The 16,432-nt window shown below is 35.9% G+C and overlaps 1 protein-coding gene and 1 long non-coding RNA gene across 3 annotated transcripts; one reads left to right on the top strand and one right to left on the bottom strand.

The window, feature by feature from the left end:
- Positions 1-1,578: 1,578 nt before the first annotated feature.
- Positions 1,579-7,024, top strand: LOC131780449 (uromodulin-like). 2 transcript variants are annotated; one of them, XM_059097059.2, is made up of 5 exons: positions 1,579-1,682; positions 2,433-2,698; positions 3,759-3,876; positions 4,343-4,465; positions 5,162-7,024. In XM_059097059.2, the coding sequence occupies exons 1-5, from the start codon at positions 1,613-1,615 to the stop codon at positions 5,530-5,532; spliced, it is 948 nt and encodes a 315-aa protein (XP_058953042.2). In that variant the 5' UTR covers positions 1,579-1,612; the 3' UTR covers positions 5,533-7,024. The 2 variants fall into 2 exon arrangements, with proteins under 2 accessions (XP_058953042.2, XP_066022816.1); XM_066166719.1 differs by lacking the exon at positions 4,343-4,465.
- Positions 7,025-12,065: 5,041 nt separating this feature from the next.
- On the bottom strand, positions 12,066-15,266 carry LOC136280908 (uncharacterized). The gene is made up of 4 exons (XR_010717467.1): positions 15,208-15,266; positions 15,022-15,084; positions 14,431-14,482; positions 12,066-13,585 (listed from the first exon to the last, which is right to left on the bottom strand). It is a non-coding gene; the product is annotated as an uncharacterized lncRNA (long non-coding RNA).
- Between the last annotated feature and the right edge of the window lie 1,166 nt (positions 15,267-16,432).

A 16,432-nucleotide genomic window follows, 5' to 3' on the forward strand; every position in this document is an offset into this window, starting at 1 on the left:
GAATTATCCCACCCAATTGTATGGTTAGTTAGGCACGTATGCTCCGATAAAGCTGAATTTTCCTTTTTGCAAAGGAAAACTGCTTTTACCAAACTGACGTTTGGTCTGTCCAAAAAAACATTTAAAACGGCCTTCCCTGAAGTGCTTTCAGATTTTGCTCCTTCAAATTGCGTTCAAGACACTGTTTTATCTTAAAAAATCTCGAGCTACTTATTTTATTGCATGAAGGCTGTTAGTACAGACCCGAGAATGAGTGCAACCCTGTAACTCCCAAGATCTCATTTAGTGATTCTACTTACTCTCTGACATAAAATTCTTATGATAATTCTCCAATTTATACTTTTCTTTATTCTTATCTCTTATCTGCTTGATATTGTATTGATATTGTAAAGAGAAATTCTGTCTTAGTCACTCAATAAGAGTAGCGTCTCTTAAATGCGCTGAAAATTTAACAAATTTACGGTGATTTAGGGTGGTCTCTAATCTCTTACCGACGACGATCTTCGTCGTCCGTAATGGTCAAAATGTCTACTCCTTGTGAGTTCGTAACAACAAGCTTGATTTCTGTGATAAAAATTATTTTAAAAAATAGAAAAAAAACAAGTTTTCTCCAATATGCTTGTTTTGAAGTTGAAGTAAACAAACGTCAGTACAAAGTAGGTAATTTTCTTTTTAATTTTTCGAAGGTAGTATTATTAATTAAGCTTCTTCTGAAAATGACTTTACCATGTAAAATCTGATATGGGAGGTTTAGTAATACATGTTTGCATTCACCGTTTGTTGAAGAACTTTATTTACAAAGAGATGAGATGAATATTTCTCTATAGGTTAAATAACCTCTATATGAGCAAAACACTTTGGAATTCTTCTGTTCACAATGATTTAAATCCTCAAAAAGTGATTGAAATTAATTCCAGTTCTTGGAAATGTTTACCAATTAATTCATGGGATTAAACGCCAAGAAAAAACTGGAAATCCCACAAACAAGTTAATGATAAAACCAAATTTAATTTCGCATAATAATCAGAATAAGAATATTAAATGTCGGATGTACGTGAGGTCATCAGAGAAGTGATTGTTCACACTGACTGCTTTGACTTGCCCTTCATAAGCTTCTCCTGAGGAAGTATTTACACAATGCTATGTGAAAACACTGTATTTGACGATGTTAAAATTGAAATCCACGACAAATAAAACACTGAGAAACAAACGTTTCTTGCGCTTTATCTGTCAGATAAAATTAATGTCTGTCCCACAAACCTAACTTTTCCCATCTATCAAAGAGAATCACAAAAAACTTGTAGCGATGTTTTTGCTTACGAAAGTAATTAAAACAAGAACTGCGGTTTAAATTAGTGTTGCGTTATTTGTATCAGAAATGTCAACAACTTAGTGAAAAGTAAAAATTTTCATCAATGCTGTTATTGATTCATCACAGGCAGCTGCTAAATTTGTAAACCAATAATCAGAACACCTTTGTTTCATGATAAAAGTAGCAGGAGCCTCGCTCCTAATTTTGGCACTTCTGAGCGATAACTGTCTTAAAACTTAAACAATATTCGATGTATGTCTGAGATATCAATATAGAACCTCCGTTGTCTTTCGGTCAACCATGGAGTTTAGCTTGCTATTTATGTTTTTAACTTGGACTGCAGTGATGACTTATTTAACGTTTGGTATCGGTGAGTTGCAAACTGCGAAACATTTTTAATTTTCAAAGTCATCCTCCATGCGTGCAATTTCGAACGTATGTTCAGTTTTCTCGTTTCCCTGTTCCAGTCATAACTGTCTGTACAGAAGCTCTTGGCTTAACACTTACCTGTGGGAACCAATTTATGTAACGATTCATATTTTCCGGCGTCCAACCATAACGAAAAACCTGAATTCAACATCAACGACTGGAGAATGATGACAACATTTCTTGGGTAGAAATTAAAGGGGAAATGAACGAAAGGGTATTTTTATCGAATGCCATTTAGAAAATCAATAAATTAGTCATGAAAGAAAGTAATAATTTCGGATGCAAAGGAGAACTTCTAATTCTCTCCATGCTTGTTCAGGAAAAGTATTTTCTAATTGCGAAAGCACTGGGTGGGGCATGGATTCCAAAGGTCTGAGGTTCAGTTCCACAAGGGAACTCAGAAGTCTTTCTTTGTCCTACGTTCGTGACAAGCTAAAAAGATATCTTTAGTATATATTTTAACAGTGGACAGTGTTGAAAGCGTGATCTAATATTCACCTCCAAGCAACTTGCGCTGAATTTGCGCCCGAAAAAAGTTGTAATCGTTGCAGGAATAAATGAGTTCATGTGAGTTTAAATCATCTTTGCGATGCACTTTATCATCTGGCTTCGAGGCTCGGTACATTTCTACCATTAGCCACCTCCGTTTCGGTGAAAAGTTTTTAATTATTATTGAATTGTTTTATTTTAGAGAGAGATCGCAAGATGTTTTTTCCTGATTACTACTTCTTTGCTGAAAGACGTTTGGTAAAACATACGATTGCAACAAAATACGTCAAGAACTTTGATGACTGCGAGCTTTTGTGCTACTTAAACGACAGCTGTGTCAGTGCTAACTTCAAAAAGGATCCAGAGAATGGTGGAATAGCTTATGCCTGTGAACTGAATAACGCCACTCATCTGGAGCACGAGGTGGACCTGATAACTGACATCGTTTTCTATTACCGTGGGTCTGAGGTGGGTTACAACTTAAAATTAATGCAATAGTCGTCTCGGAATGAATATTAGGGACCTTAAGCAGTCAGGACGGCAACGCCAAGGAAGACACAGTTTCGGTTCGCAGACAATGCAAATTGTGGTGATTTCACGTCGTTGTTTTGCATAGGACGGCTAAGAAATGTACAAAATTTTAAAACGCTCGTGCTGAGCTATTGTTCTGCCAACTAAATATTTTTTTTTCCATGTCCTCGTTGCCGTCGCCGTTATGGTTTGCTTAAGGTCCCTAATAGGGAGTGTAAGGAACCCCGGAGACAAAAGCAACAGGAACATCTCTACACAAAAAGGTTTTAATGATTTGAACAACGGCTGCGCACACGCGCTCAAAATCTTTGTAAATTTATTTGTTTACTCTGCAAAACAACCACCTGAAATGACCAAACTTTGTGTTGAGCGGCGACGGGTAATTTTTTAAATTTCTATTTATAATTTAACGCTGTGGACTATATTCAGTTTCGAGATAACTTTGAAAGTGAGAAACCAACTGAATGGCTTTAGAGCATTGCAAGATTCGTAGGTGAAATATAAGATCATTTTTTAACCGAAGTTGTCCACGGCGTCGCCTTTAACTCCTTAATTAGGAACCTTTAGCAACGCAGAGGATGACGTCAATGAAAAAATGAATTTACATTTTCCGTCAGAATTACGCGAATGGCTGAATGTGTTTGTCATCTTTTACGGCGCCACACCTCAACTTTAGCATCACGATGTAAACAACTATGAGTTCCAAATGGAAACTTGAATAATTTGCCGTCGGGTTTACGTTCTCAGAGCGGGCAAATTTTGGTGAGTTAACGTCGTTGTTTTGCAGAGGACGGCCCAGAAATGTACCAAGTTTTAAAACGCTCGTGCTGAGCTATTATTCTACTCATAAGATCTTTTGTTTTGCCACGTCCTCGTTAACGGGGTTTGCTGAAGGTTCCTTTACAAACAAACTCTTGTTTTTCTTTGTTCCGTTCTTTCCCTTTCTCTCTCTAGTTAATTTTTGTTTACTTTTAAAAATCTTTCATTTCTGATTCAGAACGCCTGCAGCAAAAATCAACTCTGCCAAAATAACGCAGCTTGTCAGTCTGGTTTCACAATCAAAGGATATCGATGCTTGTGCCCTTCTGGATTCGAGGGAGAATATTGCGAAAAAGGTAAGTTTTAGATTTCCGCACAAATGTCGCTCTGATATTCATGCTAGCACAACGCTACTACCCGTGGGTAGTTAACGTGTCTCGTTTAGTTTGACGTTTATACTGTACTTCTTCGAGTTTTTGCAAGGGGGGAGGGGAGAGAGGGGGTCAGGTCAGTTATATTTCATTCCATACGTTTTATCTCAACGTCTCTTTAAGGAGAAAAACGAAGTGTCTCATCATACGCAGAGGATGCAAAAGTACCCTTGAACTTGCATCTAATTCATCTGCAAGGTCTAAACGAAGAAACACAGGAAAATATTAACGTTACAAATGCGAGGATCGAGAAAAGTGTATGGTATTTGCTGAAGCACTGATGCATTGTTGATGGAAATCGTGAAACTGAAAAAAGGTTCCTCTCCGCATTCCCTCTGTTTTCTTTCTCACTATTTGTCTAATTTTATGTTTCTTTCGATCACCTTTTTAGATATCGACGAATGCAAAACAAATTCGCACGATTGCAACACAAATGCCTACTGCTATAACACAGAGGGATTGTATCACTGCTTCTGCAAACCTGGATATATCGGAAATGGACGGAGTTGTACAGGTAAAGTCGAGACCTTCTGAGACCTCTGGGTTCTCCTAGATACCTAGATACCTAGGCCTAGATACAGAAATCCTAAAAAAAATGGCCCAAAAAAACTGTTCGGAAATCGTTTATGTTCTAAAAACCTCGTTTGACCCTGAAAACCTAACAAAATCCGGATTTTTGTATCAAGCCCTATCATAGGCAGCAACTGAAAGGATATTTATCTTTTTATTTATCTACCTTTTCATTTATTTGTCTACTTCATCATTGGTTATTTGGTTTTTTTTTCTGATTGCTTCTTTTGATATCGAGCCAGCTGCAACGCTGAAAGTCGTTTTCTTCTTTTAGATCAGAGTGTTTGTTTCTATTCAGTGTCGTAAAATCAAAACCAAAGCAATGACAACAGCCAATCAGAGCAAGGGAAGTATCATAAGGAACCGACGAGGACTCGAAGCGCGGAATCCGCCTGAAGCGCGGGAAACGCGAGTGACCAAGTTGTGTTTGGTTTTAGTGTGGAATCTGATTGGTCAAGAAAGTGGCGCGAACTTTCAGGACCAATCAAAGAGCGAAGTAAAGCAAGAACGAACTATTTATATACTTTTAAGACTATGTGTTCATGATGATGGTCCACCACTTCATAAAATTCTACAACGATTTCCCCTTTTTTTTTTTTTTTTTTTTTTACAACGGTTTCCTTTTATTTTTCCTGTTCAGTTGATCCTTGTCAACTCCACACAATTTTACATGATGAAGATCGAGACATAGAGGACGTTGGAGGTAGTGAATGTGACAGACAACTAAACGCTGGCTGGTATCGTTTCCTAAACAAGACAGGAATACGAATGCCGACTACGTGTCCACCGACTGATACAAGGTGTGGTACATCATGGCCAGGTTGGTTAGAAGGAGTTCATCCGACGGTGGAAGACGGAATAGTTGCAAGAACTGTCTACTTTCGAAGGCGTCAAAACTGTAAAGAACTAGCTGTACACAACATTGACGTGAAGAACTGTTCTTCCTTCTTTGTTTACTTTTTGAGACCAACCAGTAAATGTACCTATCGTTACTGTTACTCCTCTAAGTAACCATTTCACCCCATAAGAGTGACTAGCGTGTAATTTCTCCTTACCATATCGCCCCTGAATCGAGCATTAGGGTCAGGAGAGTGAAGCAAATGATCAACAACCAAAGAAGCTTTAATTAAGATGGCAAAATCTATTTGTAAATACCAACCGTAACTAGTTGTTTACTGTTCTCTGTACATTTTCCCGACGGCATTAAACACTGGGGGTCTTAGTTCGAGCTGCACACCCACCCTCGTGTGTAAGTCGTTATTTAAGATAGGAACGCCAGCTTCCTTGCGGATTTGTTGTGTAATGAATAGGCGATTACAATTTCGAGGTCGTTATAACCAGAGTGCGTAGCTGGCAGTTTTATTTGGGAGTACTTGAGCAAGTTTCGGAAAGGGAATGGATAACAAAGATTCACGCTTTAGGAGCGAAATAGCTCACAAGTTGATTGCGTGACAAAAATTAACTGCCAAATATGTGTAAAATATAGCCAAAAAAGATGCGCAAATTCAACTTGAAGAAAGAATTAGAACGCTGGAAAGGTCAAATCAAATTAAATTTTTAAAACTTCAATAACCTGGTAAACTAGTAGCCAAATATATGTAGCATATGGCTTCATTGCAGCCAAATCAACTTAAAGGCAAGAATTAAAATCGCTCAAGCGGAACGAAAAATATTTTCATATCTATGTTGAGAGCTCTATGTACTCAGGCTAAAATTTCGGCCTTTGTATCATCCTAAAGTAATTTGAGCTGAAGAAAGTACATGTAGCATGATATTGTGGACAGAGGCAAACCTCATACAGGAGGCTCGCAACTGTCATCCCCAATTTCCCCGATGGATCACCTGGGAAGACAATGAGTGCAAAAGATAAAAAAAAAGGAAGAAAAAAAAAGGAACATCCCAGAGTTCGTGATTTTCGATTACGTTTCATAACTTAAAATTTTGCAAATGCTAAAAAGAAGTAAACATTCCCTGTTTGTCTCATAATTACTTTATCTCTTTTCAACTGTGATTGTCATAATTTTATTTTTTTAGAGAAATTATGGACCCATTGCGCATGGCCGGATAAATTTCAAGATGCGACAAAAGCACTATATGCATAATCAACTCGGTGTACTCAAGCTTTTTGCAGGCAAAATAACAGACACCTTGCGCTTTTATCCAGTCTTAAAATTGCTCCTGAACATCTTTTTTATTCAGTCCTACAGTGTACTTCAGATTCTTTATTTCGGTGATGATTTTATTATTTTATTTATTTATTTTGTCTATTTATTTGCCACAAAACCTAACAAGTAAAACCTAGAAATGAATAACTAGTATAACAATTAAGTAATTTTGCTAAGAACCCCTAAAAGCTAAAAGCTTTTAATATTTTGATTCCCTGGTTCTTTTATGTTTTGTTGACTAGCGTTTACATTTACTTTGGCGTTGAATGATATTAATATCATGATTAGCAGAAAGATTTCTTTATAACCCCATACTATTCTAAAACAAATAAAAGTTGTAGTCCTAAAGGCAAAATATTGTTTCTCCCATTATTTTTTTTATCCATAAACTATCTGCATAGTGAAGAATGGGGCTGCGCAGAAATCTTGCTAGGAGAGCGAAAAGGAAAGGCTTCTTAACCATTCCCATTCTGTGTTATAACAAGAAATTTAAAAGAAATTTTTTCCCTATTTGGCTATTACCACATATCCAACAAATATTTCGCTCGTGCTTGGTCAATGACTTATGCCCAATAAAATAAGTTATAGCTTGCAACACAGGATTTACATATTGCATGTGCTTAGAATTAAAGACAAACAAAAAATGCTAAGTTCTAAATATTTCAAAAAACTTTAAACTTGGTTGAAATGTCATCATTATTTTATCAAATTGCCATTACAAAGAAAATATGAGCATTTTCCAACTAGTTGGAAATTTCTTACTCTAAGTAAAGAAAAACGTCAATTTGGGGATAATTAGTTGATCCAATGCTAAATTCTCTGAACTAACATCATAAGAATTGTATGGTTGACAGTAAGGAGAATTACAAATTTGATCTGGGAGTTAAAAGGTTAAGAAAACTTCCCAAACATTGCTTGTGTCATAAATTAAAACTTGCACTTGCACTCAGGCCATCTTCTCTATTTATAGGCCCCCTTAGTTCCTCCATGGTCATTGTTACAATCCACATTTACTTACCAGGAATAACATTCTGATTTCCATGAGCTCCGTACCCTAGGTGAGGAGGGATGATCAATTTTCTTTTTTCACTGCAAAAAAGAAAAAGCAGAATCATAGACTATTAAAAAATATCAGCCTAAGCACCGCTTCTGTAAACTCATTTGAGGGAGCCACAAAAACAATCAACCAAAAGGGTTTTTGAACTTATTTGTGGAGAATGAACAATGCGAAAAGGATGACGAGAAAGGCAGTTAAGACAGTAAGGGGCCATGAAGCCCAAAGGGAGTTTTACTTAAAAAGTTTGCCATGCCAGTCTTGTTGTCAGTTATGCCTACAAATAGCTTGTTTCAAATGAATAGAGCTTGGAAAATAGTATCCATCCATGGGCACAATTTTTTGCACCCTAACTAAATGTCACTTAGAAGTAAAATTTTAAGCAGGTATTTTTTTTCACTTGAGAAAATCCTGCAAAGCCCCCCTTTAGAACGAGTCCCTCGCTCAATGGTACTAATCGCTAATAACGAATGTCTGCTCATAACGAAAATCTTGGACCTCGTTGTCATTTTTTATTACATAGCAATTCTAAAACTTACACTTTGCACATTCCTTTTATACCCATCTCCCAACCTGTAAACAAATAAATTAATAAATAAAGAAATAAGTAAAAAAGTTATAGGGAGGAGACTTCTTTTAAATTGGTGAACTTTCTGTCACTGCAGTTTACATGAAATGAAAAATTGGGAAATCTTAACATCTCTAAAAGGGCTTTAACTGGGAGCTTTTAAAAATGTATTACTAAACAGACAATAGAAAAACTCAAAAGTCCTTTCTTCCTGCAGTTTGAACACAATAATTACACTGTCCTTTTTAATTTCAATGAAGCTCACTACATTAGATATCACAAAAGGTTCCCATGTAATCAAATCCTCAAGCATAATTGATTGACAGAGGATAAAGAGGTGCCTTATTGAAAGGTAATTGTTTTCTAGTTATATTAGCTTTCAGTCTTTTCTTCTTTATAATTTTTATATCTTATTATGCACATGTGCATGACTAATTAAATGTCATATAGTTGTAAGTCATACTCCGGTAATTCACAAATTGTAAGTCAAGAGAATATAAGAGTAAATAACATAATGAAGCCATAAGTTTATTATCCTCGTACTATTCTCTTGTAATTTCTGTTTTTCACGTTACTATGTTCCCACCAGTGGCGTAGCGTCATTTTTTCTGCATATTTACTTTATAAAATCAGTTGATAAAAAAACCTATCATGTAATACCACCCCTTCCCTCCCCCCCTCCCCCCCCCCCCCACACACCGACGCAGAACCACAGTTTCTTTAGAAATTTACCCTCTTCATTCATTCGCTTCAATGCTTTTTTTCTTAATTGATGACAATTATTATTACTTCATTACAGATCAACATCAAATTAAAATCAGAGATGCCCGTACAAATAGATGGTGAACCTTGGATGCAGCCTCCTGGTAATGTGATTGTACAGCCCAACGAACAAAGGTATTTACAGAAAACTGTGTAACGACGCTGTAAAAGATTACCGTTTGGGGAAAATGAAAGGCTTGTGATTGGACTCGCATATCTCAGTGTTAAAAATGCACCTAGAACATTTCGAAAAATCAATTTAGTTTTATCTTTTTACCTGAGAAACTTTTTAATATTATTTTTTTTGTCAACATTTACATTCAAGAATTCAATAAAACGTTTATAACCGGACGACTTTGGTTCAGAATTCTTTGGAGAATTAAGAAAATTTCGCTAGAACCCAAACGGCCATCGAACACTTCTAGAAATTTCATCGTAAGTTCCCTTTTTTTTTTTTCTTTAGGCGCTGATGCTATCGAAGAGGAAGGTTAAAGTAAAAAACAAAAGAAGACCCACAAGTTCGTCTCGCCCTCCTGCAAGCCCCAGCGCAACAACAACTATTTTTTTATGACGATTAAACACTTACCCCGGGCTTATGGCAGCTTAATTAGAAATCATACTGGATATTTTTTCCAGCTCTGATTTATACTTAACTTGGTAATCTTGTAACGTTACATCTTGTTAAGTATTGCTTTAGCCGAGAAAATGTAATTCGAAATTGTAAAGGATATTATTGTCATTTGTATCGTTTTGGGTATACGCTGTATTGTAAACAGTGCAGACTAAAATTCCATCTTTATAGTGCGTTAAATTGAACCAATTGTGAAATTCTACAATGGTTGAGCAATCACATGAACATCACGTGCTCGTCATATTGGCTGAAACAAGGAGAGCGGCTCAGTCCTCACCATTCAAAACTCTTCAGTATACATTACCATTCGTGCTACTGGAGTCAATTTCTATCTTTCCCCGTTCCGCCCGTAAATGCGCAAAGGCGTTGTAGTAGACGCTACGCGCTAACGAACCAAACTCGTAACCTGGTATTCCATAGTCGTATGTAGGAAAAAAAGGGTGGCGCGAGATTTCTAGACGAATCACAGTTTATTAAAGATTTCATGCTTAAGAAAAAAAGTGAGAAGAATACGATTTACTAACGCAATTTCAGATAGGAATGAAAACACTTGAGAGTCGACGATACGCGTACCCTGGTGTTCCACAATCGTATATCAAAGGTGCGAACTAAAATGTTGAAGTCTCTGTCTCGAGGTGGAGTTGAAAGCTTAGCTTGTCCCGTCAATGGAGTTGAAGACACCGGTGAATTTGAAGATAATATAAGTTTGAGTATATTAGAAAAGAATGTTGTATTTGTAATTATATGTAAAAAGTGGTTTAACTGCAGAAGTATTCATTAACAAGCTAATATGCATGAACGCCTTCTATTGATTTACCTTTTCTCCATGTTTCATTTTATAAAATGATCAGTTCACGTAGATGTGTTCTGAGTGAATTGAATTTGTGACAAAACTTTTCATTTGTTTGTTTGTTTTTTTTTTGTCGTTAAAGGCATAGCTGGTGATAGGCTCGCGGTAAGAGGAGAGAAGAGTAAAAGAGAGCGAGCAAAAATCGGCGAGGTTCTGGGAAGGCATGTCACCTTCCTTCATTCTAATTAGATTTTTCTCTCACTTACCCCACGTTTATGCCAGTGCTCACTGTGTCAGGCTTCCAGAGGCAAGGTTAGCTGTGTAGCATGAGGAAGAGTGTAGAATGGAAGGGAAGATTTTCCGGTTTTCTTCTAGTGAGTTGTACAGACGTTAAGTTAGTTAAGTTAAGTTAGTTTTACTCAGGTTTTCGGCTCGATTTACTCAGGTTTAGCTGAAGGTCTCTTTCAAGTTTGGTCATTATAGCTGTGTAGCTCTACATGTCACACCTTCGAGTCCTTCACTGGAAATGTAAATTTGGAGTGTTAATTCTATTCCCCTAGTAAATTAAACCGCAATGGCAAATTATTGAGTTTCTTAAGTTATCTCAGCGGTTGACAAGAAGGAAATCAGTCACTAAGGACAAAAATACTAACCGTCACTCCCACCCACCCTTGGTGGAAGTCTTTGGATAGAAAATGAAAAGCTTAAAAATGTCTCCTAACCTCCTGGATATATATATTTGTTACGCCTTATTTTACATGGGGGGGGGGGGGGGAGTCGAGTCAAGGAGATACATTATGGTGTCAAAAGAAAACAGCTCAGTTTTTGGGAAAAACTCAAACTGAATAATTCATTAAAAAACAAAAAGTTCAACATTATGAGAGATACAGAAAGCAATTTTGTATCAGTTTACTTGTCACAGGTCATTGAGGCACATAATCCACACTGTGGATGAACCTTAAGCGTGACTTAGAAACCTTTATAGGGTAAACTGAGAACGGACTCATGTGTAAGGTCTTAAAGATGTTTTATTGAAGTCTTCGTTAACGTTTTAAAGTAGATCTTGAACCCCTGTTCGTAACTCTGTGTGACTTCCCTCAAAAAGCCACTTACACATTCAAGTTTTTCTTACTGTAGAAGCCATGTTGATGATCCCGTTTTAACAAAGATATAAAAGAATACCACATACTAAAATGAACTAGAATTCTCATTTTGAGTTAAAAAATTTAGGAATAGGCTACAAAATTAGATTCATAAACACTACTAAATATCTAATTTAGTGGCATTCTAAGACCTTTTTTCTTTCTTCCTTTTTTTGATTTTCAGGTTAATGTTAATAATAATGACGAATTATGTAAAAAAGCAGGCTTCAGCCACGACAGAGGTCACTAATGCTCGCAAACGAGTTATAAAAACTCTAAGACATGACCTATTTAAATCATTTTCATTCTATAAAAACCTCTAACAAACGAGTTCTGACCTTGATTATTTTCCTCCAACAATTCCAAACTCAGTTTGCATGCAAAGCACTCACAAGCTTGAACTATTCAAATTGTTGTCGTACCAATAAATATCCTATGTCTGACTTGTTACTCGTTACCACAACATCTTTCTAATTTCTTTTTTAAGGAATTTGCGTTCATAAAGAACGTAGTAACATAGCGAAAATAGACGTCACTCTACCTTTTAGCTATCATTATGCTCTCATACGAGTTATAAAAATTCTAGAAATGAGCTACTTAGGTCATTCAATATATTGTTAAATCTCTAATGCATGACGTCTTATCCAATTATTGTTTCTCTTTTTTCGTGTTACATTTTTACATCTTTTTTTTTTAACTAGAGATACTAACGAAATTAAACAACTCGATTCGTACTCTGAGTAATACCTGGACGAGTTGTAATAATGTTCGAACTATTCAGATTGCTGCTGTACCGTCTAATGTCTATGTCGGAAATCTTAACCGCAAGTCTAAGTTCTTTAATTTAATATACAACCCAAAATTAACGTCACTTTAACTCCTTATGACTTTAATGCTCGCGGATGAGTTCTAAAATGTTAAGAAATGAACTATTTAGATTACCAGCGTACCATCAAATATCTAGTAAGTGGACGCCCTAGACCCGTGCATTTATCTAAGTTTTTCTTGTCAAATTTTAGATGATTTTTCGTGTTTAAACAAAACCTAGAAATGAATTATCTAAATAGTTGTTGTGCAGATTAATATCTGATAATTCTTTTTAAAGCTTGTTAGTTTTCTATTATTATCACATTATTAACCTTCTATGCTCTTTTCTATATTAGGAACTCTACAAGAAAGTTCTTCTGGGACATCAAATCCCCTCTAAACTATGAGTAAACTCCGAATAAACTTAACATTTTCCATGGAAATGAGCTTAAACATTACTTTTAAAACCAGCGGCGCATTCCTAATCAAAACATTTACTCAGCTATATTTTATTTAATGATGGAAAGATTAGCATGCAAAATAGAGTACCTTACCACATCAGGACCATAGCCAGGTTTTCGACTTGTCGTGGGCTTATACCCTAAGAAAGTTCAATTTTTGTTTCAAAATTTGCAAGAGTGATATGATAAAATTTAATGGTACAGGACTGTAGGCTGGCTACACCCCTGGTATTGTTGTGTTCCGTCTTGAGCCATCCGACTTAACTGCGGTGTAGCAATCATGGTCTTTAGAAATACGCTAAAACTAACAGACTCAAAGTGTCAGGTAGATGTACATGTTACAAAAACAAAGAAACAAAGAAACAAACCAAAAGCGGGAAAAAAAAACAAAAGAAAAATGAACTACCACTACACGCCTACTCAGACATAGCACAATATGTTCCACTCCAACTATACTAAATTACCATACAATGATTAGTTCAGACAACAAGGTTACTAATTATTGTTAACATTAAATCTAAAAAAAAAGAGATCAAAAACCAGATTTTTCTACTAAGATGTTACCATACGACCATACTTATTGATTACTAGAATTATTTTTTTTTCTTTTCTTTGAACTTTTTCTAGTTTTTCTCCAGCACTCGCAGTCTCCATACTAATGGCAATGTTTTTGGCTCTTGTAGACTGTCAGACGCAAAAGAAAAAAGCATGCTAATCAATGAATGCAAAAGTTAATTATCAATTAGTTGTTTGTTTGATCTACTGACCCGACAATCAGTCAGTCAAGCATTGAATGTTTACATGTCAACATTGAAGTGTATTGCAGCCATAATATAATCCAGTTAGTAATAACCATGCCCACTGGCCAGGTGGAGAGTCCGGAAAACAGTCAGGCAGATAATCAGCCCATCTGTCAGTCAGCCAGTAGTCATAGCTCAGGTAGTCAATTCAATTTGACGGCTTACCGGCCAGTTAGTCAGAAAGTCAAGTGACCAGACTGTCAGTGAGTAAGCTGGTCAGTGCTTTAAGGACAGAAGGCAGATATGAATATACAAGCATATACAGAGAGAGCACTCATCAGTGCGGCGTACTCGCCACCCAGAAGTTTTTTTTATTATAATTTTTCAAATCATACATCAACAAAAGCAGAAAAAAAAATTGATCAATTTGAAAATGTTTTGGTACCCTTTCTACCAACAATGAAGGGGATAGCTGAAAAAAATTCGCAAGTGACTTTGAAAAAAGACAAACAGCATATTATAGCAATAAAAAAATCAGACTTCCTTCTTCATCTCCAATAACTTCAATCATTTCAGTTGCGGTTAAATATAAAATTTGAAATTGGTTTGAATTAGCAAAGGATTTAAAAAATTTAGCATAGAGTTCACCCTACATCTCAAATATTACACGTATTCTATAAGATTAGAAAGATGCATGTAAAAAAAAACCATTTTCTTTAGAGGGATTTGTTTTCCACAACCCTTTAGTCAGCGGTATTCAGTATTAAAGCAGACGTAATAAGCATTTACCTTGGTTCGAAAAAAAAGAACTAAAGTCTGGTATCAAACACCTCTTCTTCCCCTGGATGGAATACGAAAAGAGATTGAAATACAATGCGCTCATTTTCTTTTAAGTGATACAATAATAATTTTCACAAACACAGAAAAGAGGGCTGCCACTTATCAAAGCTCATTAAATTTTTGCATGTCTGTGTTGAGGTGTTTTGAAAACTGAGGTACACAACATCAAAGTAACCATGTCCTTTCAATGAGCTGGGGTAAGAGGCGGCTATGTTTTCTGTATCTGGGAAAATTATTTCTGTATCCATAAAAAACCCAAACAAACAAACTAGTAAAACGGCTTCATAAATTCATAAATGTTTGATTTTTAGCATTGTATAAAAAGTTATGGCTCTTCGTTACGAGGAGGTATAATAATGCCCAAGTGGTGTGGTTTTTTTTTTTTTCTCAATGAAGTCACCTCCCGATATGAACCACGACCTTTCGACTAAGCACTTCAAGTGATCTTTAGCCAATTGAGTAGACTGATTTTGCATCACCTTATAAAGCATGTGTGGACCAATTTGAATTTATCTCTTCTGATTTATAAAAAAATGTTACCTTCCTCTGCGACATCCATGTCAGGCTCAGGCGCCTTCACTTCTTCTTCACCTTTTTTAGCTCCTTTAGAAAATGATTTGTTTGATACGAAAAAAGTTAGTATACAGTCATTAAATTTTGTGTTTGTACTTAGAAGTTAAAATCATTAATGGTTAGTGACCAATCAAAACCCATTATCTCCTTTACCTTTGTTACTGGGCACCGAAATCTCTTCAACCTCCACCTGCTCCTCAGATTTACCAGCTGTGTGAAATCAGATTTATTATTAAAAGTTACGTTAGTTACATTTACAACGCAACTAAGTCTTAAGTCTTTGACGACAACAAACTTTCTAATAAGACTTTTTTAAATTCATCTACCCATTAGGTTTAGTAACTGAGAAAGGGTTTTGTACCTTACCGGAAATAGAGACCGACAAGCTGCTCTCGTAAATTTTTTCATATGACAGACTTAGAATCTTGATTTGATTGGTGATTAAGCGTTAACATGATAACCCCAGTCTTATTGGTGTGACATACAAAACCAAGCAATCAAGTATACCAAGTGCGCCAGCTTGATAGCACCAGCCACCATTCGCTGTTTTTTTTAGCAATGAAATGAAAATTGAAAAGGTGTTTACCTTCCACAGTCTTTGTAGTGGCTGGTCTGATGTCAAAATCCTCCTGATAATCTGTTTTAAGGAACAAGTAGAGTAAAATGTTTCATGATACTCATGGTTCATGTGTTATTCTGCAATAAATATCTCTACAAATTTTATTTTAGGTACTTCAGAATTTCAGATGTATTCAATTATTTACAGAGTTACAAAGCTCACATTTAAATCTGAAAGTTAATTTGGGCGCATGAAAATAGTTGCTGAAATAATATCTCTGCCAAATATACTTGTTAAGACGCATTACCTTTTTTCATTTTGGCGATTCCTATGACCGTTTGTAAAAAGCAATTTGCAGTTGAAGTCACATTGGGCAACTGTGACTTTTGCAGTACTAGTACTTCTCTTAAATCAAGCGGTTGTCTACGCCTTCTTTATATATTTCTTTCATAAATAAATTTTTACCTGAGGAAGATGGATTCGCATCCCCTCCACAGGCTTGTTCAATTGCTGTCAACAGAGCAATGAATGATCATGAAGTTATTTTTAATACAATATTAGTGAAAACTGGAAACAATGAAAGATCATTTTCAATATATATGTATTATTTATTAACTACAACCGTGTCATATGGGAGACGATGTTATCTTCCGTCCATAATACACTGTACAGGTTACCAATGGAAAGGAATGGGGATCTCATGAGTGGAGGTCTTAAAAAGTGCATATGGCAATTTAACACCAGAATGTCTGGAGGTAACTTATCAACCAAAAGTAATATAACCTAATTTCGTCACATTATTGTCATATGGGAAACCAT

Source organism: Pocillopora verrucosa, chromosome 5, assembly GCF_036669915.1.
Source record: "Pocillopora verrucosa isolate sample1 chromosome 5, ASM3666991v2, whole genome shotgun sequence".
NCBI lineage: Eukaryota > Metazoa > Cnidaria > Anthozoa > Scleractinia > Pocilloporidae > Pocillopora > Pocillopora verrucosa.

Coding starts and splice junctions, on each gene's coding strand:
- LOC131780449 (XM_059097059.2), top strand. CDS start 1,613: ATGGAGTTTAGCTTGCTATTTATGTTTTTAACTTGGACTGCAGTGATG. Junction 1,683..2,432: donor TTATTTAACGTTTGGTATCG/GTGAGTTGCAAA, acceptor GTTTTATTTTAG/AGAGAGATCGCAAGATGTTT. Junction 4,466..5,161: donor AAATGGACGGAGTTGTACAG/GTAAAGTCGAGA, acceptor TTTCCTGTTCAG/TTGATCCTTGTCAACTCCAC.